The following is a 24,013-nucleotide window of genomic DNA, read 5'->3' as shown; positions in this document are numbered from 1 at the left end:
GTCTAGAGAACCCAAGACTGGGAGCAAGGTAAGCAGCAGGAATGCACTGCAGGAAGAAGGGAGAGGGAACACTACTGGTTAATTTTGTGGCACGGAAATTGTAGTCCGAGTTCTAACCTGCATTTAAAATGTGGTGTAAATGCACCTGAACTGAGTGAGTTACACACCTACATCTCTTTGAGATCTACACTGTAAGTCTGTGTTGGCTTCAGTACCATTCAGTCAAGTGTGACCACGACAATATTTCAAGGCTAGGGAAAGCAACTTCAGGGACATTGCCATTTTGTCATCTGTAATTGTGTGCGGGGCAGTGTGGTGTTTTGAGGCCCCAGGAGAAGGGAGAGACTTTGGAGCACAGGTTGCTGGCTGGTTTCTTTTTGCAGAAGAGAAAAGAAAGCCTGTAGTTATCTAGATGATGTTCCCTATATGTGTTAGTGCAATGCGGGGATTGGTATAGTAAGGGACAGAATCCCATTACCTACTTCTAGGAGTATGAGAGGAGACACATAGGGGATTTCAGTCTTGTTCTGCTGCTCGTCTTTTGGCATTGTGGATACGTTAAAAGCTGGATATGGCAGGGGCTACAAGCTTGATAAGGCAGTATAAAGATAAAGCATAAAATATTCCCTGGGATGCAAACTTTTATGCCAATTTTCAGAGAAAGTGTAAAGCTATATAAGCACAATTTAGTACTGACGACTTAATACAGTTTGTGTACAGATCCTTAAAAAAACCAGAAGAGCTGATAGTTAAATTTATCATAGTAATTGCCTAAGATGCTAATCACCGACACTTAATATAAATTAGGTATTTCTAGGAATGTTACAATAATGTACTACGTTTTTAGAGACTGCAAATGGGGAGGTGACAATAGAAGGAGTTAATGCCCACAAATTCACCAGGAATCAAGTTAATGAAGAAACACATTTGAGAGGATTAACATTGCTGTGGAAATTAGCATTTGTAGAGATTGACTGGGGGTGTTTGTGGAAGAATGTGAAAGGGCAGTTTGGTCCTGTGGAGGACTGAAGGATAGCTTGCTTCCCAGCCCTGACACCACAAAGTGGAATGCATTGAGAAGAGCAGGTGCTGCAAGGTAGCACTTGGACACTCTGTCTGAGACCAAAGGAGGAAATTAACCTATATCCATTCCAGCCATAAGGTAGGTCTCTGACTTGCCCTGGTTTTCTTCAGCTTCCCCCACTGTCAGGCAGCAGGGAACTGTATCGTATAACCTGATTAAATGAAGCCTTTTCAGCAGTCCTTAGAGATAAATCCCCTTTAAGCTGGTGTTCCCCCGAGTCACTCTGCCTGGCTATTATTGTTAAACCTCAAATGTGCAGGGGCTCTTTTGGGTCAGTATATTCCAGGTCTCTGGCATATATTGCCCATTGTTTGCATACCTTCTTGGGAAATGTGTAAGATGTGTAAGAAAGCAGGTGGCTTAGCAGTACCAGAAGATCTAACCATCAAGCCAAGATGAAGATTGCTAAAAGTAGGGAGATGTTTGGTTAGAAGACAAATAAAGAGGGATGTTTTGCAAAGCTTGGGAGGGGGAAGCAGACCTGAGACTGATTTATTTCTGTTTCAAACTTAAGTTGGTGTTTTGGTTTGGTTTTGGTTAAGTTTTGGGTTTATTTTTTCTCCTAATTTAATGCCAAGAAACTAGGCTTCAATCCAGTTTCTATTAAAATTAACAAAGAAACTTACATTGATTGTACTGGAAGAGGGCCAACAGGTATTGCATGAACAGGTATCTGTTCATGCAGAACAGAACCACACGTCCTCTTTATGGCTAACAGGGACAAACATAGTAAATAGAGAACATAGAGACAGGTACATCAGCCAGAGCTAATAGTCTTCATAGACCCCCAATGGTTAGTACCAAATGCTATTGAAGAAGCCTGAAAAGCTGTATTACAGACACTTACAAACTAGCTTGCCTACACAACATCTCTTTTCTTCATTTGTTACTTACTGCTTGGGTTGTGACCTGGGCATGAATGTTTTTATTCCCATTTTCATTCAGGCTGATGCATCTGTCTCAGTGCTCTTCACATACTTCTCACTTCCTTCAGGTCTCATCCTGCCATAGGCTGAGTTCCTCACTACTGGCAGCTGGATACTGCCAGGGCAGTGAGTGCCTGTTGAAAGCATTCAATATCTGATGAAAAACAGCTGGCTGTTACACTGTTGACACTTACATGTCAAATTTTCTTGATTAGAAAATATTGTTTTGGCTTGTACATTTGTTGGAATTCGATTTGCAGTTATTTAGGGAAGATGCTCAAATATGTGGTCTCAGAAGGAATCTGTTTTTTTGCAAGCATGAGACAAACGTTTCTTTTCTTCTTTCATCTTTTTAAACACTATAATGGGAAATCATTAGGAAGATTCAGAAACAGACATTGGAGTCACTTCAAAAAGGCAACATGAAAGAAGCTGAGAAACCACGTGCAGAGGAGAAATTCTGCTGCATTTCCAAGCTTAAGGTACGGAGATGTTTTAGCAATTTTACATGAATTAACAATTATAGTTGCTTGCACTGTAGTCAAAGTCTTCAACTTGTAGTCAAAGTTAAAATCTAGAGTAAGTGAATTAACAATCTCTGGGGTGTTTTTTGTATCCTTACTGCCTTAATCATTGAGGTAAAGCAGGTTTGTAAGCAAACATGTGCTGCTTTCTGTGTCCCTGAACTTTATGCTCTGTGAGGTGTTAGTAGGTATGCTTGACTGCTCTTTTGAAGCTTCACCTCTAAACTTGTGTAATCCCCCTAGTCTGACAGTTACTATTCCTTCTTTAACCTGTGAAATGAGCCTTACCAATTCTGGCGTGGCACATGGCAGTAAAAACTGGCTACTGACAAGCCCCAAACTTTTCAAGTTACCAAGAAACTCTATAAAAAATGTGTAATAGTTTGTTTTTCATAGTAATTCCAAGCCCTAATAAATTACTTGTGCTTTTTAGGATTTGCAGCAGATGTGTTTAAAAATACTATTTCTTTTCTCTTATGAATACTATTTAGTAAGTATCCTAAAATGAAAGGATTTGAATACAAATGCAAATACAAATACAAATTCATATTTATTTTACTATTATCAGTGAAAAAGTTTCTTGTAAAAAGGACCTGCCATTTACTACTCCTGTTTGATAGGACTCATTCTGGGCTCATGACCTCTACTGAGAATAGAGAGCGCTACTCAAACAAGTAATTTCATCAAAGACAACGATCTTATTCCTGCAAGTAATTTATCACTCAGATGAGCAAAGGGTGCAAAGCTCTGATCTTTCTTGCACTTAGTGCACTCCATTCTTTTTTTGTCTGGCTGCAGATGTTATGCAGTCCTGCAGATGGCAATCTTGCAGCAAGCACAAGGTGGGAGAGAGTGTGCTATGCCTGTGTCTTGGCTGGGGAAATGGGGCTTGATGTTTCTGAAGATAGTCTTGGTGACTGGGATCAGGTGAAGAAAAAAATCTCGCTTTTTTTCATTCACTGAAGCCATAGCTCAGTGACATAGTGGACAAGGACAGCTGATGAGATTTTAACTTGTATTTACATGCATGTCAATATGTCAGGACTGTTCTCTTGTTTTACTTGGAAACACATCTTTGATCAATAAAATAGCCTGGAAATATTCCTAAATATCAAATGTTGAATTCTTTATACATTCTCCTTTTTGTTTTCCAGGTCTTTCTGCTGGCGCTATCATTTGCGTATGTTGGTAAAACGATGTCTGGTGCTTACATGAACAGCATGTACACACAGATAGAGAAGCAGTTTAATATTCCGGCTTCTTTAGTGGGGATCATTAATGGAAGTTTTGAAATTGGTAATCACTCATTTTAATATTTTTTATTCCTTCAAAAAATAATATGTTGGCTGAGCACATGTTAGTGACTCTCCTGTCCATAGTAATCTATCATTTGCTGTATGAGACAGAATAGTGAGCAACACTGTCCTCCTACCCTCTGAACTGGTACTTACGTATTTCATGTCTTGGAAAGCAATGGGAAAACTTACTCAAATAAGGAAGTTTAGGATTAGAAGCTGGCTCAGGTAATTCAAGTGCTATCTTAGGATAGCTTGTATTAAATTTAAGGTCATATTTATCATTTTTACAGTTCTTTTCATCAGTGACCTCAAAGTTGGTTGTAGTGGATTGTCTCCTCACTCAAACCCGACAGCGTTTCAAGTATTCATACTTGTATAAGAAAGCTTCTGGTTCCACTGATAGTGACCTCCAACTCTCCTATCAGTGACTTTTACTGCCAAATGACAGGCTCAGGTTTTGACCTTGCCACCAAAGCCAGCAAAAAGGCTTGATAGCTTCAAAAACCATCTGGGTAGAGATCATCAGAGGATGCATTTTATACCCTGAAGGCCACAGTCTGGATCCTCTGTTACCTCTGGCTCAACAGAGGAAATGGTCTACACAGGATCATATGCACTGGCAGGGAGAGGAGCCAAGGCTCCATCCATACCTTTTTCTGGTCTCCTCTATCTACATGCCCAAAAAGAAGAGACTGTTCATTACTCCATGCTGTTGCCTGCAAAGCAGTCTGATAAGGCCATTCAAAGTCATGAGAGAATGAATAACCAGAATATATTCATGCATTTGAAAAGACTGAGAATTAAAAATAAATGTGAAATTGTCAAGATTAGTGAGGTGGTATGTAGAAAGGTTATTATCTTAAATAAATTTTCCTCTCATATGAAGTTTTTTAAAAGAGCAAGTTGTGGCATTCCTGTCTCCAAGGATGTAAAATAACTGTGAACGATCACATTAAGATATAAATGATTAAGAATCAGTGTATGTGCCAGACATAATGAATTTATCAGAATTGTAGAAGTGTACATCTTTTAGTGTAACTCAAGCCACTGATTCAATGCAGTCTGTCTAGCAATTATATACAAAAAAAGACATAAACTTCATTCAAAGCATGATGCTCACCAGTCGGAGACACCATTTTGTTCTTTTGACAAAAATATGACAAAATTAGTAAGAGTACTAACAATTGTTATTGTTATGGGACCTGATTCATAACATGAGGTTTGATTCTTAGCTGCATCAGCAATAAATGAGGAGTATAGCAAATCAACTGACTTTGAAGTGAAAGTAGAGGAGAACAGATTCAAGTTTTTAAGCCCATTTGTAGTTTTAAATGGCACTAAGGACAAAAATCTTTTTTAAAAATTCCTCTTAAATGATTTTTGAAATTAATATCAATTTACTATTCCTCTTTTCTCTGTATGTCATCTCACTTTTATTCTTTTCAATACTGAAACACTTGGATATGTACTTCTCTATTTTCCCACGTGTTGCAAAATAGAGTATCCCAGGAGATTAATTTCCTAAAAGAGGTATTATTCTGTCTAGTCTCTATGTAAAGCAGTGGGAAATTTCTTCTGTATATAGGTGCAGTCAAAAATCTCCTCTTTCACCATGATATTTCCATATTTCACCATGATATCACCAAAAGATATAAGGATGCCTTAGTTTGTAAATATGAAACACGTTCTTTTTGCAGGCAACTTGCTGCTGATAGCATTTGTGAGTTACTTTGGAGCAAAGCTTCACAGACCGAGAATAATTGCTTTGGGCTGCACAATTCTGTCATTTGGCTGTCTTTTGATATCACTTCCACATTTCCTCATCGGACGGTGAGTATTTTGTTTAACACACAATAGCTTCTGTGACTCTTACCTGCCTTAATCGAGAACTTCTTCTGCTGAAGTCAGATTGCTTATTGAGAAGAGCATTGGGTATGGAATGATAATTTTAGAGCAGCTTCTTTCATTTTGTTTCTGAGAGGGCTTCCAAAGTCAGTAATCACTTCCTGAGCAGAGTCACCCCTCTGCTGGGCAGCTGATGTCCCTTGCCCTTCTGTGTCCCCATTTCCATTCCCTTCCCTGTCCTCTACCCCTTCCTCTTTGTGCTACCTCTCACATGGACTCTCTGAAGAAACAGCAGCCTATATGCTACTGTTGCATTACACAGTTAGTTCTTATCTGCTTGGATGTGCAATATCAGATGATTTTTCAGATGTCTTTGCTTTGGAGCCTGGATTAGAAATTGTACCTGATCATTGTTCTGACAATGCCTTTAGATATGATTCTTTATCCACTTTTTCATTATTTTTGCATGGGTTAACAAAATAAGCATTTAGGCTTGTCTGCATTTTAATCAGTGAGATCCTTTTTGAGAAAAGAAGATCCTTTGGGATTTTAATCATATGCCCAATGTGGTATGTCTCTGATAAGCTTGGTGGCACCCTCCGCTCAGGGTGTGAATTGGATTAAAGTGCATGAAGAATAGGAGAGAAGATAATATGGGGTCTTCTTTACGGTGTTTCTTCATCTTCTCCTGAAGCATCTGTTCCAAGGTTATGTTAGAGACAAGATACCGGTCTGGATAAAACACTGGCTTCATTCCTTCCTATAGTTCTTTTGGTCTTACCTCACTTTGTTACTAAGGCTTAGTTGACCAGCTACATAATCCCCTTCTAGATAGCTTCATTACTGAAGGAGAGATTTATGAGGTGGTTCTAATGTATTTCTTCTTAATTCGTAAATGCTGTATTTTGATTCAAACAGATATCATATTGAAAGCAGCATTTCACCATTTGAGAATTCTTCAGTCATGCCTCTGTGCTTTGTTAATCAAAGCTCTTTCTCTTCGCCTACAGAGAAAACATTAACAGGTATGGCTCTTCTGATATCTACTACTACTTTCTGCTCAGTTGTTTTATAGTGTTTAAGTAAACAGGATTTTTTTGATTAGTACTTTTTTCAGGGCTGTACTTTGGACTAGTACTTTTTCAGGCTTGAAAACTAAAGGTCAGGCAATTTCTTAGATTTGCTCGTTTTATTTAGTCTGTGACTCCAAAGCTATAAGTCCTTTTCATGCAGTTTTTACAGTATCCAAATAGCTTGAGTTAACATCCCTGTCATTCCATGTTGTTTGGGGAAATCAAAAACCGTGCTGTTTTCAAAAATCTTCGTCTTTTTGACTTGAAATACCGTAGCACTGTGAGGAAATGGGAAACTATGGTTTGGAAGATGGGGAAAAGGCATCAAGATCCTTTTATGTCGTATCACACATGAAAGAAAAGAATGAGAAATCGAGGCAGAGCAAAAAAGTAACCCCTACTTTCTTTTAGAGAAAAGAGAAAACTTATCTGGGACACTGAAATATGCATATCCACTATCAGTTGCATATGCATATAAAGTAACTATTTTGAAGTGAAAAGAGTGAGAGACAACAAATAAATAATAACACACAAAATTCTCACTCTGAGGATGGGATTAATCTCCCTGGCCTTAGGCACCTCAGAGAAAGACATTTAGACTGAACTCTATGGAGTCCCTTGATAGATAGTGGAAGGGGACTACAGAGTAATTTCAGAGTGTGTCCCTTGCTGTAGGGATGTTCATGCTCTTTGCCGTAGGATAGGGCAGATTACCTTCTGGATGTGCCTGTTGATTGTTAGAAACTTAGACGATCGGTGGATGGCAGAAGTTAGGTGAGATGAATCTCACAATTAAGTGTTATATTCTGTGACGATGTTCCATAAATGTGTGCTAAAGCTGAATGACACTGCTTTAATGTCGTTGTATGTACTCTGTGACATCAAACCCAGATGTCGTTATACTGTCGTTTACTCTGTCTCCATTTAATAAAGAATACAGTTTCCAAGCTTTCCAAGACTGCTTATCACTTTAGGAGTTAATTTTTCCAGTGTCAGAAGGAACAGTTAGGAAGAATATAGGCTTAATAGCACTTCTTATTAATCTTTCATTTGAAGATTTCAGATATTGTTTTTCTTCACTTATCTGTAACAAAAAGTTACAGATAGGTAGAGCAATTTTCCTTAGACAGCCATTCGATGGCCAGGTAGGCAGTAGAACCCAGAGATCCTCATTCCCATGCCTTTACTTGGGCAAGTTAACTGTTTCCCTATTAGCTTACGGACAAGCAGAACTGTGACATTTTTATCACACTTATGAGCCCATCTCCTCTGTGATGTGAAAACTCCTTTGAATTTGACCACATCTGCATTTGTATTGTTTCACCTGTGTTTGCTGGCAGGAATCTGACTTTGATATGGTAGACCTGAGCTTGGTCTCTGAATGGTAATGTTTTCAATTAGAGAGTGATGATAAGCTTAAAAACCTGATGTCTTGAAAGTTGAAAAAACTTTCTTTGAGACATTGTAGAAAAATCTGAATTGAAATACATTATTTCTAAAAAGCAATTTTGTCTTGAAGTAAACTTTTCTCATTAAAAATGGTCAATTCTAACAAAATTTTCTATTAAGAAAATCAAAACAAAATGTTTCATTTCGGTATCCAAAACAAGTTCCACGAGGGATCACAGCAGCTTTGCCATAGCAAATTGATAAGTGCAGAAACATGTTGCCAGCTAACAGGAAAATATTGTAAAAGGAGCTGTTTTGTAGGTGAAAACTGTAGATGATTCAACATTTCTGTTTGATTTGAAATGGAAATACATGGCATAATATTGGTGTGAGATAAAAATGGCAGTTTTAACTGGCTCTCACTATCAGTTAGCAAATATAAATTATGATTGTCATTCCAAGGATTTACTTGCATCAGATTAAGTGCCAGGAGGCCTACTAGGCTCTGAGGTAGGTCAGCATCAGTCTTGAAGCAGGAGGGGATGTTGGAAGGACCTTCATCTACAAGCCAAGAGGATCTCATCCCTCTGGTGCACAGATGTTCAGGGGCTGTCCTCTATCCACTGACAGGAAAATAACAGTTCTGCTGGTGGGAATGTGTAGAGAGAAAAGCCTAGTTTATACAGTGATCAGCACTGCCAGCTGGTTGGGGAAGATGTGGTGTGGGCAGAAAAGGGTTTTAAACTCTGCTCCAGCAAATGCAGCAGCTTCTTCCAGTTCTGGAGCCTTTTGAGCACCACGACTACTTATTTTCCTGTTTTACAGGACAGACCTACCCATCAAAGCTTAAGCTGTTAATTAATTCTTTGTCTTCACTTCTAGAATGTAATTAATACTTAAAATGAAAATGTTAGTTCTGGCTTCTTATTTTATTCATAGATTGTGAAAAAGAGCCTGGATCCTTGCTGTGGATATTTGTGATGATTGGAAACATAGTACGAGGAATGGGTGAAACTCCCATCATGCCTTTAGGCATTTCATATTTGGAGGATTTTGCCAAAGCAGAGAATTCACCTTTCTACTTGGGTAAATCTATAAGTACTCCATCTGATTGTGCTAACGCCCGTCCCTAAAGTAAACACACAAATAAGCAAAAGCAAAAGGGCAGTTCTTATGACTCCATTAGTCCAATAAAGGAAGATAAGAGCAGGACTTTGCTGCCTTATCTAAATAATAATACTGCAGAGCTTGTAATTTAAATATTTGTTATTAATTTGTTGAAATGAGGCTGGTTTAGGCCTAATTATCTATTTAGTAGAGTTGTTCTAAACATCTATAATACTTCCAAGAAAATAATTATGTGCAGGCTCTGATTTTGTATGTTTTCACCTTTTCATATGTCAGGATGTCTACATACAGCAACTGTGATCGGCCCATTCCTTGGTTTCTTGTTGGGATCATTCTGTGCAGAACTGTTTGTTGATGTGGGATCAGTAAATGCAGGTAATGGATGACAACATAAAAACTTTGATATAAATAGGTGGGCATGAGTGGTGTATTTATCAGCACTAAAAGATGTTTCTGAGCTAATATAAGCTATATTCCTTTTATCTGAGCTTGCTAGTGTTTCTTTTAGAATGGAGAATCTGTATGTAATATTCAATTCAATAAAAGCCCTGAGTTCACACATGAGCAAATGAATCTGCATATAGATTATTTGATGAATTATTGTATCATCTGACTTAACATAGAAAAAATACTAGAATTAATTTAATACAAAGCACTAAAATTTGCTAGAAAAGTTAGCAGCATAAGAAAAGAAGACTGGAGACTATTTATTCTCTTTCATCAGCCTCATTTTAAGATCTTTAAAATGTTTTTAATCTATTACATATGTCAGAGATGGCTAGCAAAACAAACAGTGACAGCAAAAAATGTTTCTGAACTAATACAAAATGTGTTTTTTCTTTTTAGAGGACATAACTATAACAGTTACTGATGCCCGTTGGGTTGGAGCATGGTGGCTGGGCATTTTGATTTGTGCATCACTGAATCTTCTCGCAGGAATACCTTTTTGGTTTTTGCCTAAGTCCCTTGTGAAGGAAGGAGAAACCAATGAACCCGAGGAGTTCAGTAGAAAAAGTGTAGTACTATTGCAAGAAAATGATAAAAATGAAGCCAAGCAGACCATGTATGAAATTGCTAAAGGCAAGTTATATTGTGTCTTATTTCCATCTTAATTTTGTCCCTAAAATGTAAACTACATCTGTATATTTTTGTAAGTAACGATGGGTCCAAGGTATGAAATGCATACATCTGTTTTTCAGCTCTCTGTAGTACAAAGGATCTGTACAGGGATTTAGAATGTTCTTCACAGAAGTAGAAAACTAATTTCATACATCTAAGTCCTGAATTCACTCCTTTTCCACCCCTCCTGCATTTCAAGTATATGTAGATCTGGAGCTTTTCTTCCTTTTTTTTTTTTTCTTCCCAGAGGTTTAATGCATTGAAATCTCATCAAAAACATTACACCTCAGTGAGCTGTGAACAAATTGAAAGTATTAGTTACATGTGTCTCCAAATCCACTGTACTGAAAATTAGCACAAATCTTATGTGCTTGCGGAGTCCAGCTTAAAGACACAAAAGGGAACTGACAGGTGCTTAAGTGTCTCACAAACACTTAATGGCTCATTGAAGAAGGATCTATTTGACTTACATTGGTTCCTGCTACCAGTAGCAGCATTCACATCTGTGTGTTTTCAGATCTATATACCTGTAGAAAGCTATTTTTTCTTCTAATTTTTGTACTAGTTGGAAACATAAATGAATAAAATATGTCAAAGGCTATGACCTTCAGAGTAGTCTCATGATCCTGGATGCCCAGCTCCAAGTACGAGCTACCTCTCCATGGTGTTTCAGGCTGAGCCCTGCATATTCACCATGCTCTGAGCAAACACCCAGATCTTGGCTGGTATTGCAGCTTCATTTTGAAAAATATAGCTGCTTTCTCTGCTGTCATGTAGCCCCAAATGAACCCATGAATAACATACAGCTTTGGTGAGGTAAGGTTCCTAGCTCAGACTGTGGCTCCCTAGCGCTCCAGAGTCTACTTTAGAGCTTATTTGTATTTGTCATCATTCCTGTCCCGCATTGATATGAATGTCCACTGTCCTTGAATATCCTGAATTAAAAAGTATTGTCATTTGAAGTTGAAACTTGAAGTATTTATAGTTCAAATTAACATGGTAATCTCTTCTGCAGAAAGCTCTGGTTCTAAATTGTATGGCATTTATAAATAAGACAGCCTATTCATCATGTTTCAGATATTTGACCCATTTTTGCAAGACAGCTATACTGATCCCATTCTACTGAGATACTTGCCTGCCTCTGAAAGACGCATATCAGTGTTTGCTGGTGCCCACTTTCAATGAATTGTGGTCATTGTTCTACAGAAGTTTATGTTTTTCTGCAGTTTCTTGACAATAGCTCAGCACATTAATTGATAAAGAACATGAGACAAAGAGGAATTGTTGTGGGTTTCTTATGGTTCAGGTCCTGATTTAATAGGCATTACTCAGAGAAAAGATGTGTAAACTAGTTTCTCAGAGGTTTACCTCACTGAAGACTGGAGGATTCAGACTTTGAGATGTGGTGGGAATAATCAGGGTCACTTATCTCTTCAGGCCTCTTCTGCCCTGTCTTTCCCTTTCCCCCTCACTAACAGTAGCGTTATCCAAAATTAGTGATCAGGTCTCTGTGACAAGTGGTTACAGCTGTCTAGTCTGTGTGTTTCCTTTCTCCTTTGTACTCCCTTTGCCTCCCACATGCCAAAAAGGGGTTCTGACAGATGCTCTGCGGGGATGGGATGAGGGGAAAACGAGTGGGAATAGCTGGGCAGTAGCTGCTGCTGCAAATCTGCAGTTGCATGGTTCAGTCACTGCCTAACTCATAAGCTTCAGGAAAATTTTATGATGAGATTCTTACCATGCTTTATAAGCAGTGCCATGCACTGCTCTGTGTGTGTGTGTGTGTGTGTGTGTGTGTGTGTGTGTGTTTATCTCCATGTAGAAAAAACACCTTGGGGAAGGCTACACTAAGTGAATAGTCTTTGACCTGTAGTCTCTGTCCAAGCACAAGAATTAGCCTGATCCAGTTTAGGACCATCTCTTTTCCCCTCTTTCCTCCTCAGCCATACTGAGCAATGGATGATTCATTTCATAAAGCATCACACTAACTTGTTGCATTCTTTCATTCCAGATTTCATCCCGTTCCTCAAGGCTCTGTTTCGCAACCCAGTTTATATGTTATTTATATGCATAACTGTGTTACAGTTCAGCGCATTCAATGGCATGGTATCCTTCATGCCAAAATACTTGGAACAGCAGTTTGGAAAATCTGCGTCAGACGCCATCTTTTTAATTGGTACATTCACATTTTGCTCTGTTCTGATCTACCACCTGGTGATGGCTATATAGAAATTCTCTTTCTATATATACATACACATATATGCATGTATATATTTACATATATATATGTATACATATACATGCTAGGGTCAAATGCTTCTACATGGGAGAGATTCCACACTACAAAGCAGTTCCAAATAATCATTTTGCATTTTCTACTAAACATCTCCTGATTTCCTATGCAGAATTTTGTAATAGTCCATTTCCCATATTTTAGATTGTCCCAGAAGCTTCAGTTGATGTATTATATCATCTGATATAATTTGCACCACTTACACTACTGATGTCAAAGAGGTTATGCTAATGGCAAGTAGCTGTAGCGCAAAGCAAATATCCTGGAAGAGTAGGTTCAACTTTTTCCTTTCTTAAATTCTCAGCGTTCTTGTACTTAAGGGTTGTGACTTAATTAGATCAGGGCAAATTATTATGGAAGACTCATCTTAATGTACATCAAGCCATACTTCTGTTCCTTTTAACTGAATGCTCAGCTTTCATAGTAGCTGCCACATTTTTTTAAAATACTACCACGAAGAATGTCCCAGACCTTATGAGTACCACTAATACCCTCTGTCACCACTGTTTTGAAGCTCTGCATACAAAGCCATATATCTATCATACATCTTATCTGTGTTACGCTTTCATTGCACTGCAGGGTTCTTTTTCAGTCCGACCGCCTTCAGTATTCAAATACAGAGTACTCTTGAGAGGAGGACAAGTCTCATGCAATGGCTCTTCCCCTTTCCTCACACTCCTCATGCTCACATGCAGTCAAGGATTGCTAGAGAACCAACACCATCTTCAGCAAGGACAACCAAGTCATATGATTGTGTAAAACTAGTTCCTAGATATCTCTCAGTCAGCCTTTGCTTCATTAAAATATAAAGCAGTGAAAAAGAAGAGTGAAGCGTATGTTCAGTAATCCCATTCCAAAACTGCATGTCTGTTCCTTCTTTCTGTGACACTCTGTGTATGCAAAGATGTGCTCCATTAGGTTGTCCTACTCTTGAGTTGCTCTCTCAGATAGGGGGGCTGTGATGAAACCTGCCTTTTTTGTGTTGGAATTACACTGCTAGTGCAGATATCAATTTTCTAGTGAGTTATTTGAATCCTAGCCATTGATTCTCCAAGCAGTTCACAACTGCTATTGACTTTGGCTAGTTTTTGGGTGTGCAAGGGAACTTCAGTTAAATTAATCAGCCATAGGCACTATACACGTCTTTGCCAAATTATATACACATTCTTCCTTTATGGGTAGCTTTGCCAATCTCCTTATTTATTTTATCATGTTTTACTCTTTTAAACAGGTGTTTACAACTTACCAGTTATATGCATTGGATATTTTTTTGGAGGCTTGTTCATGAAGAAGTTCAAGACAAATATCTCTCAGGCCGCAACCATGGCGTTTTGGATATCTTTATCAGAGTACCTTCTCTACTTTGCTGCCTACTGGACTATCTGTGATGCTTCACCAGTTGCTGGCCTAACAGTTTCGTATGAAGGGTATGTTCTTTAAGGCACAATACTGGAATTATTTGTCTTGTCAGAAGTCAGCCAGTGGCTCCACAGTTTTGCAAAACAAAACTAGGTACATTTCAGCTTGAGGATCTAACTTTTCTAGACTTTTTAATTGCATGAGACACTAAGTCTATAGGTCTAGTTTTGGTTATTCCTGTTAAATGGTACAGTGTATTAAAAAAGATATATATATATAAATACTTGTACAATTGCATGTCTGTATTGATCCTTTGACTAATACAATTATACATTCAAGTCATGTAACTGCAGGTAAAAATAAAAAGTTGTTGATCAAACATAAGCATACATGAATGCACTTTCAGAATTGCAGAGGGACAAAACCTTTCTTTATCTTGCACTAGTTTACAGGAATTTGCTTGTTATCAAGATAACAGAGGAAATTTGTCTGTGGTTTCTTGATTTGAAGCCTGCCATTAATCAGCAGGGGGCCGGTGTGTATGTGAATGCACATGTAGGTATACATATGCTTATTGACAGTTGAGCACATGTATGCCTTAGATGAGAAAAATGCTGTAGGGCATAAATACCTAGTTATGAATATATACTACAGTATAATACCCTATAGAAAGATAGACAGGTATGACTGCTGGATAGGAGCATGTACGATTGTGTCCTGGATCAACACTTGAGCTGGAATAGAACCTTAAGCATTTCAAAGGCTTAAGATAGGGATTTCATTACAGAAATATTTAGTCATCTTCTAAATGTATTTCAGGATGGACCAAGTTTCATATGCAGAAAATACTCTATTTGCTGGCTGCAACAGTGATTGTAATTGCACACTGAAAGTATGGGACCCTGTCTGTGGGGACAATGGAATCACTTACGTGTCACCTTGTCTTGCTGGGTGTAAAGCCTCAAGGGGAACTGGAAAACATATGGTAAAGCACACATCTTTTTTATGCTGTAGCTATGAAATATAGTAGCTAAGGAACAGGGGAAGAAATATCCATACTTGTTCATTTAATTGGACTTGTAGGAAATAGAATTGGACAAATTCATTGGGTGGCAACAGAACTTCCAAGCTGAATATGAAAATTAGTTTAAATTAAGTTTAATTTAAAGAATATAGTGAAGAAGCCTCTTCTAATAATTGAAGGAAGTCAAAATACTAAAAACATTGTGAGAAGTTATTTTCAAGGTGTTGTCAGCCTGTCTGAAACCTGAGTGCCCATTCAGCCAGAATGAAATACTATAGCATGAGTATAATAATCTCTTTCATCCTGTAGATTTAAATAAATAACTAAGTATAATAGAGCTTTTATCATCCTAATTAAGTATACATTTTTCATGATTAATTTTTATAAAATATTTAGAAGCCCTGATTAGATGGAAAACAATTGCAAATAATAACTTCAATAAAAATCCAAACCATACAGATTTTAGAAATCATTTATGCTCCACAGATACTTTAGAGAACTATTAGATTAGAGTAGATTTAGTAAGGGCCAGACGCTGATGCCATTGTTCACTGTGGGTGACATTTGTTAGCCCTTATTCTGTGAATAGTCTCATTGATTCAGTAGAAGCAAGCGTGTGAGTTAGGATATTATAACCTGGCCTTAAACCAGACATCTCTGGTTTCTTCTCTTCTAGCATGCGAGATCCGTACATTCGGTTGTGAAAAGAAGGGTCAGGTTTAATGGCAGTGGAAGGACCACATTACTAGGCTGTGGTGGGAAATATATCTTCTACAGAGGGCTCTTTTGATCATGGCCTGCTTGAGGGAGTGTACTCCCAGCTCCACAAGAGCAGCCCAGCTCCCTCCTGGTCTGACCCCACACACCACCTACAGCTGATCGGTGGACCTAAGCCTGGCAGGTGGGGAGAGAGGCCGCAGTGCAGGGCTACACGTGTCATACAGACTCAGGAGAAAGAGCAAAGCACCAACTGTGCGAGTTTCACACTCGGTGTGTGAGTTTTGACAGGTCTGTGTGATTAAAACACTCTTTTGACAGGTATTTGAAAACTGCACCTGCGTTGCAGCCTCAGGGTTTTTATCTCAAAATGTCTCTGCAATTCTGGGCCAGTGTGAGAGAGAAGAAAGCTGTGACAAGATGCTTCATTATTTTTTAATAATGTCATTAGTCTGCAGCTTCATTTTTTCCTTATCAGCCATGCCTGGATATATGGTCTTAATAAGGTACAGTAAAATGTTCTTATCTTAAGAAACCTATTGGACTATTTATCTTAAGAAACCTATTGGACTATTTATTCTGAGGTCAAACACCTCCATGAGTTAAAAGTGTGTTACTTTGTATGGATGGAGGAAGAATAGAAAGATCTTATGTCACTTCTGTGCTGATTGTTAGGGTTTAGTGTCACGCTACATTTTGACAGTTTTATAAACTGATGTTGCTTCTGGCTGTCAGCTGTATCCTGAATTAATGAAAGATCACTGAGTCAATACTTTGAGATACTGAGAGGTGCATAATACCCATCTGCTTATTGATCACATCAACACGATACTGATTAAGCCACCACTACCTTCTTGCCTTGGCCTGGCATCAGTGCAGGTGGATGATACTGGGAGAATAGCCTTTTCTTTTGTGATCTGACAGTCCTGGTTAAGGAACTTCAGTCAAAGTTATGTGATGAGGATAATGAACTCTTTCAGCCAATGCTCTGGTTATAATGATTTAGGCATAATGTGATGAAGAATTTGACTGAAAAAAACAGATAACTTTTTTATTAATGTCACCTCTGTTAATTTGTGTACAATGTAATTGTCATACAGGTCTCTAAAGCCTGAAGAAAAGTCATTTGGAGTGGGTATCCATGGACTAGCTTCAAGAGTATTTGGTAAGAAAAGCTCTAATGCACTTTGGAAGCATCTCTAGGGCTTATCTGGAGTTAGATATAGGTCAGGACTGGGGTATGGGCATGGCACAGGTGTCCACCTCTATGGAGTTCCTTTGACCGGGGGAAATTTGTTTTTTTCATAAATCTAGGCAACATGGCAAATTAGAATAGCTTTCAGTTTGTGTGTATTTATATTGGGGGATAGGCTGATTATATCTGGGGCTCCTCTGAAAGCCATCTTGTATTCCTTCCCTCTTGTCAAATGTTCACTGAACACAACACACTCTCCCTGGTAAGAAAAAATGTTGAGTTTTGAGTAGGAATCACAATACATTCTTTTTATATTGTAACATGTATGTATTGTTAAATACACAATAGGAAAGAATTTTTTTGTTGAGAGTAGATGGATAAGAAAGAAGAGGGAACATATAGATATACATATAGATAACATATAGGTAGAGAACGTGGTTCATGCTGAAAGAGAACAGGACAGATGGAGTAGGTGAGAAACTACACCAGTTCTGTAGTGTATCGGTTACTCAGAAAAAATATGCTGTTCACAAAAGCACTGCTAATGTCATTTTCAGCTGGAATTCCATCTCCCATTTATTTTGGAGCTTTGATAGATACCACTTGCTTGAAGTGGGGTACTATGAGTTGTGGAGGAGAAGGAGCATGCAGGATGTATGACATTGTCACTTACAGGTATATTTTTTATTTTATGTGCATTTCTCATCCTTACTATATTACTAAATGCATAGAAATATAGATGTATGCTCTTCATCTTTATCTAGTACACAAACTGCTCCTGTGTTAGAGATTTAACACAACCCTTTCATTTGGTATTGGCTTTATTTGTTGAGTGCAGCCTTTGCCACAGATATTGCAACAACCTTTGAATAGAAGTGTCCTGTTACCATATTTACATGCACTGAACATCTTCCATGAGAACAGACCTTAACACACTACAGCTCTGCTGAAAAAAATGAAAAGCAGGAAGCCCTCATGGAAAAAATGTTAGATGTTTAGTGGTTGACTATATAATATCTTTGAGCAGAAAATGAGTGGAGTAGTACTTGAATTAAATTACAGGGGAAATTGAGACAGAGAGGATATGGTTACCCAAGTTGGAATTTGGTGCAGAACATTATGCTTCATGCCTTTTGTATTCCTTCAAGAAGCACTACAGGAATTTTGAAGAAAAGTGTTGTTGAAATAACAGCCTCAGCCTGATTCCTGATAATACTGTGTTAAGGTTGGTTTTGGAAGAAGACTATTAGCTCATGAATACCTGTAAGTTTTTGTCAGGTGTTCTGAACTGCTTTTTTCACATCTCTCTCTGTTTCCCCTAAGGGGACCAGGTGGCTAACTTAGCTGGCCAGATCAGTTGCCTGAAGTTGAGTGGCGTAAGCAGCCACTTTGCTGCCCTTGGTATATTCTTTGTTCTCTCACTGATTCATCCTAGGTGAGATCCAAGAGGCTCAGGGCACAAGCTTTACAGCAGCTAGGCTATTGTCACAAAAGGATGTACGCTGAATAGCTTTGCCATTGTTTCATGAACGCATATATTTAATGAAGCTCATCTTTTATTCCAGATGGCTCTACCTGGGTCTGCCAGCAATATTACGTGGAGTGTCCTATATCCCATGTGTACTAATTCTCCTTATATTAAAGAAGAAACTTAAATCTTCTGAAAGCAAAGTCTTAATAAATGCACCAGTGGAAATGCAGGCTAAAGAAGAAGAGAATGAGTCACTAAAATAGCACTTCAAGGCAGGACATATCATGGAAAAACATCGCAGTGTAAATTTAGGACATATCTTTGTGAAAAATTTGTTACTTTTACTAGTGAACTCTTGGACAGACATTAATAGAATTACACCTAGTTATATCCTAATTCTGTTCTTAGAAAAATACCGGTTTGTAAACAGAGGTTGCAGAAAAAATGTGAGTGTTTTGTGCAAAAGAGCAAGGAGTAGAAGTATGAAAATTTATGAAATGCCGGGATTGAGTCACCCGAGCAAAGGGCTATGAAGCAAAAACATATGTTTTGAATCCTGGTTTCACTGAAGTTGGTTAGAATTTTGCCACCAACTCCAGTGATGCCAGATTTCATCCTGGAATTCCCCAGTGGCTTCTGCCACAGCCTCTCTTATTGGCTGTAGATAGGTCACATAGCTTCTTTGGGCCACAGGATTCCATAAAATTATTTAATTATACTGCCAGTCCTTTCAGGCAAGCACTGTTTGTTAATCTGCTTAGCGCAGATGCCCAGTGCTATGAACCTCGTTTATGACATGGCCTGGATGCTTTGGTAACAAGAACAAAAGAAAAAAAATTTTTTTTAAACTGCTGTGTTATGGGGATATTTTAAGGCTTGTATGCAGTGAGGACAAGGAAAAGTTCTCAGAATTTGTCACTTCAGTCACGTTCACTTTAGAAAGGAATAACTTGTGCATCAAGAATGATAGAAGGGTAAGTGGGGGTATTTTGCCAGCAAACTAATGTCTGTTAAATCCTATACCTTTTCACGTTTTGCCAGATTATTCTTTGAATGATAAATAATAGTAGTTGTCTATGTGCTCTTCCTGGTCTTTGTCCAACTTTTATTTCTCTCATATGTGATGCTACAATGAAGGCAGTATCCATTTGGGGTTCAAAGTCAGTGAGTCACTGCCCTAAGATGTCTAAGATCTCATAAAAAGATCCTAAATGTCTCAGGAACAGACACATACAGACAATCCTGCTGATAGAGATATATATCATGCTAGGTGCATATTTGGTTGAGTACAGTGCATCCCTGTTTAGCCTCTAGATTGGAACTGCCTCACATCTGCACTTCAGTGCAGAGGAGCTTAGGTCTGTCTGGAGTTGGCCGTACGAGAACTTCTCAAGCCCTTTTAGTTTAGCTGTTGGAAATCCCCCAAACCCCTAACTGTTGTTCCCTGCTGCATAAGGCATGGAGGGAGCTTCTGGAACAGTATTCTATACCATAGACCAACACTCCAGCACTCGCAAGTGTTTTCTACTTACTTAATCTGTATTACACAGAATCACTCTGATATTATACATCTGGGACCTTCTGCAGCCACATAAAAACAGGAAGAATATTTCACCAACATAGTTACATTAGAGCAGTTATGAGGTTATACCAGACTCTTTAGCATGGCTCATTAACCATGATGTATGTATGCTTGAAATTGTTTCAGAAAAAATCATGTCCCTCAAAGACAAAACACCCACTTCCTTCCGTGGAGCAGGGAATTCAGCTCCAAAATTTAAAGTTTTCAGCTTCAAACATGGGAGGTCTTACAGTTAATTCTTTCGAAGAGAGAGGTCACAGCTCCTTTCTTCCTTTGCACCAGCTGATGGAGCTGAACAGCTATGACATGAGGAAGGGGAAGAGAAGAAAAGGAAAATGTTATGCAGCCTGTAACACAGCAGAGCAAAGAGTACAATTCTCTATTATGCCCCAGGTATTCTAGAGGCATCATGAATATTTGAGGCACAGCTGATTTTCATTATTGTTCTTGCTACCCTAGGGCACTTACTGAAAGCCATCATTCTTCGTTGTCGTGATTATTATTCCTCCAAAGCTAGAGTTAAAAATCTCTTGCAGGCATTTAGTCACAGTTTGGTGCCAAGGTAACCTGGGAAACGTGAAAAGATACAGCAGACCAAAGTTTCACAGCTGTGGCAAACAAAAGGGCCTTGTTCGTTAGGTAAATCTGTGCCATATAAATGGACCACTGCCAAAGAGTCAGGCCCAGTTAACTCACTGTGTTTTGAAATGGAAGGAAGCAGATAGAAAAGTCTCCAGGTCTGACGTGTGGCCTTTTGGTACTGATATTCATTTTCTTTTTAACTGTTTCAGTTCATCTGCCTGAGGAAGTGTGGCAGAGTAACAGCCCATCCTCACCAGACAGTTTGAAATCATTACCCTGCTACTCAATCTGCTCATCGACTTAGAAGGTGCTGGGTGGAGAAAATGAATGACGGCATGGTAGAGAGATTTCTTGGCATAAGTCTAAGGTGGGAACATTACTTCTCCAGAGCAAAACCAGGAAATGGAGAGTACAGGTCATTCCAAAGCAATCTTTATAAAATCTTTATAATATGTCATGTCTGGTACAACAAATATTCCTGGGAATAGGTTGAGAGGTTAAAAAAAATATTCTTGGAACTATTCCATCAAATGTAAAGCCAGACTTTTAGACTTCATCCTTCCAAGTTCTGTGCATGCTGACCTCAATTCAGCAAAGCATTTAAGCATGTGCCTAACTTTAAAATGAGTGGCCACACTGATGTTTATTTTCTAAGCAGGTGAGCTGTGCTCATGAACTCAAACATCTCAAGACTGATCGCAAAAATGCCATAGTTGTGACACTCATTTGAACAGAGACTACTGCTGTAGGTTGCAGTAAGCACTAAAATCATATCTACTGTGCATGAAAGTTTGGGCTGATCCTGGTCTGCTATTTCAAGCACTAAGATATGCGTCAGCACTATGGGTAACACAAGCCAAAAACAGCAATAATGTCAGTAGAAGTAACAGAGTAAGTGTGAGGTTTTCTATAAAGTAGTCACATATGAAGTCTTTAGTTGATTAAACCCCTCAAATCCCATCAAATAAAAACGTGTGGTAAGTTTCTTTTCTGAGTGCTCAAGAGCTGAGCAGATGGCTTTCACAATACAGTGAACCACATTTGTTTATCACTGGTTCAGTAAAGGATGCTTATAGGTTGAGTTTTGATTTTTAAACCTGCCAAGTGGAGGGCTGGGTGCTTGTGCCTAGATACAGAAGCTGACAGACACTGAGAAACCAACACTTGATGTTGTTCTGGCAGTGTGACCAATACCATCATCTTGGAGATATTTTAAAAGGAATGGTACTCAAAACTGTGTGCATATCATGTGTTCATCTAGTGTTTTGTATTCAGTGCCTTCTGTAATGATTCCTGATTCTTGATCTGCTTTTTTGACCATGGTCCAGTGCTGAGCTGACATTTTCAAAGAAATACCCACAAAGTCTTCAGTATCTCACTGAAAAAGCTCACACTTTATTTAAAGCAAATCTTTATGCATGTGTAGGATATGATATTATTTTTATATTTACATTGTTTTATATCAAATTTTAATTTCATCATCTATTTCATTGCCAAGTGTCTTGGTATTTTACAAGTTGTTATTAACAGGTTTAGATCTGTCTTAGAAAATGTTGTATCACACACAAATGTCATTGTCTCCCTGCTGTTTCTGATGTTTCTAACATTAAGAATTTAAATCTATTCCAAGTGCATGGCTAAATATTGCTGATGATGCAGTTTGGTTAAGGTATGATTCTTTTTAGAGAGAAAATTCCTCATCTGGGAGTACAAAAGGGAAAAAATATTACCTGTCAAGTGCATTTTAATTAATGGGCAGGAAGGAGGTGTGGTGACCAAACCTGTATCATTGCATAATAATTTTGCTGAGCGCAAATCTAGCTGCTTTATGATGTAAATGCTGGCTTCATATTTGTGATGCATACATATTATGCTAATGTATAGCTTTTGAACGATGAACATTACAGTTTTGGACAAGCTCATTATCAGTTCAGGTTCACTTTCTTTCTTTAGTCATTTAACCTATAAACAGTGGGATATTTCTGTGTCCTTTCTATTTCAGGTTGAATTTTAGCAGGTAACTCCTCCCTACAGACTCTTCCCATCCAAGCAGACTCATATATCACAGCACCCAGAGGTAATTCAGTCTGTGAATGTGGAGAAAGTAACTCCCTGAGCATGCCTGGGATGAGATTTGGCAGAGGAAGAAGTTAAACAACTTTTCAGTTTATATAAGCTTGTTAATGTGATAAAAAATGGATGTATTCGGCAACAAATTCTTGGCTACTGCCACTTCTTTTAGAGATTTTTCAGTCTCTTCCTTTACTAACACGGTGTAAAGTGTCCCAAGCTATGCTGGCTGGGATTTTGAACTTTCACTGTGATTAGGACTTCCTCTGGGAATGCAGGAAATTGCTAGGTGATTTACCTTTCCCTTGCTTTGTTCAGGGAGCCCAACGCCTAAAGTTTTTTTTAAGAGTTTTAAATCGCAGGAGAAAAACTTTTAGATCCATTAGAAGGTAAAGCTTAGGCATGGCAATGCCTAATGTCCCATCAGGATGAGCCCCACTTCGTAGCTGTGGGCTGGATGTGTTATATATGCCTGTTAATTTCAGAGAGAGGTGTCTTGGAAATACAAACAGCAGCTGCTGAAGACAGACCTGTATGCATGTGTCTATGGGTGGGTACTTCCCGGCTCCCTATAGCCTGGGTGGTGGGACAGGGAAATCCTCACTCAGAGGGCAGAGGTCCTATTTTGGATGGGAAATGGTGGCATGTGTGTATGGGACAGAGAAAGAAGTTGAGCATAAAGGCTGAGTTTTTGTAAAAGGCCTTGACCCTCTGTGTTTGTTTAAAGACTGCCTAGCTTTATAATGTTATCATTTAAATGGTTCCAAGCAGGCTTTGGAAAAAAACCAGACTTCTCATTTGAGATTAATGGAAAACAAAGTGGTCCAGATCATGCTGTACCTTTGCTGTTACCATTGTTTCAAGGCTGTTCTCTGGAAGGCCCAGGGAAGGCAACTGCGTGCAGTCTGGCACACGAAGATTTTTCTTTCTTCTGTAGGTGGCAAACCAACCTCAAGAAAACTTTCCAATATAAAGACAGAATTGTGTATAAACAAAGCTGAAGTTTCTGCAGAAACTTTCAGAATTGTAACGTATTTTCAAAAGGGCATGAGCTCTGCTTCCTAGCCCTACTTTCCTTCCCCACTTTCTTACCTATTACTCAGCTTCTGCATTGTAACTCTCAAAATTCCTCCTGAAGGATCTTAGTAACAGGGTAGTAGCATTTGTGACAGTGCTGGTGCTGCTTTGTGATTTCCACGTATAACTAGGAATTTGGAGGCATATTCTATCAAAGATATTTGCACACACGTACACACAGACACATAGACACATAACTTTCATTGTTTATCCACTCATTTATTTTTCAGGTATTACAACTTAATAGACAGATACTG

General features: G+C 38.5%; 1 protein-coding gene across 2 annotated transcripts in view; it reads left to right on the top strand.

Annotated features, from left to right (window-relative positions):
• The window catches only part of LOC112978912 (solute carrier organic anion transporter family member 1A2-like), a 56,240-nt gene extending 33,848 nt beyond the window's left edge, over nucleotides 1-22,392 (top strand). Inside the window, exons 1-15 of one of the 2 annotated variants that reach the window (XM_026092703.2) lie at nucleotides 910-1,162; nucleotides 2,390-2,492; nucleotides 3,689-3,830; nucleotides 5,530-5,662; nucleotides 6,596-6,702; nucleotides 9,079-9,225; nucleotides 9,544-9,642; nucleotides 10,114-10,347; nucleotides 12,398-12,562; nucleotides 13,911-14,106; nucleotides 14,858-15,023; nucleotides 16,101-16,285; nucleotides 16,880-16,944; nucleotides 17,532-17,649; nucleotides 18,540-22,392. In XM_026092703.2, the coding sequence (XP_025948488.1) occupies nucleotides 2,433-2,492; nucleotides 3,689-3,830; nucleotides 5,530-5,662; nucleotides 6,596-6,702; nucleotides 9,079-9,225; nucleotides 9,544-9,642; nucleotides 10,114-10,347; nucleotides 12,398-12,562; nucleotides 13,911-14,106; nucleotides 14,858-15,023; nucleotides 16,101-16,285; nucleotides 16,880-16,944; nucleotides 17,532-17,649; nucleotides 18,540-18,708 (1,986 nt within the window). In that variant the 5' untranslated portion in view covers nucleotides 910-1,162; nucleotides 2,390-2,432 and the 3' untranslated portion in view covers nucleotides 18,709-22,392. Of the gene's footprint in view, nucleotides 1-909; nucleotides 1,163-2,389; nucleotides 2,493-3,688; nucleotides 3,831-5,529; nucleotides 5,663-6,595; nucleotides 6,703-9,078; nucleotides 9,226-9,543; nucleotides 9,643-10,113; nucleotides 10,348-12,397; nucleotides 12,563-13,910; nucleotides 14,107-14,857; nucleotides 15,024-16,100; nucleotides 16,286-16,879; nucleotides 16,945-17,531; nucleotides 17,650-18,539 lie in introns of those variants that run through there. The other variant, XM_026092701.2, reaches the window with a different exon arrangement.
• The last annotated feature ends 1,621 nt before the right edge of the window (nucleotides 22,393-24,013 follow it).

This window comes from Dromaius novaehollandiae, chromosome 1 (assembly GCF_036370855.1).
Source record: "Dromaius novaehollandiae isolate bDroNov1 chromosome 1, bDroNov1.hap1, whole genome shotgun sequence".
Taxonomy (NCBI): Eukaryota; Metazoa; Chordata; class Aves; order Casuariiformes; family Dromaiidae; genus Dromaius; species Dromaius novaehollandiae.
Note: the sequence above shows the minus strand (reverse complement) of the source record. Positions and strands in the feature narration are given on the sequence as shown.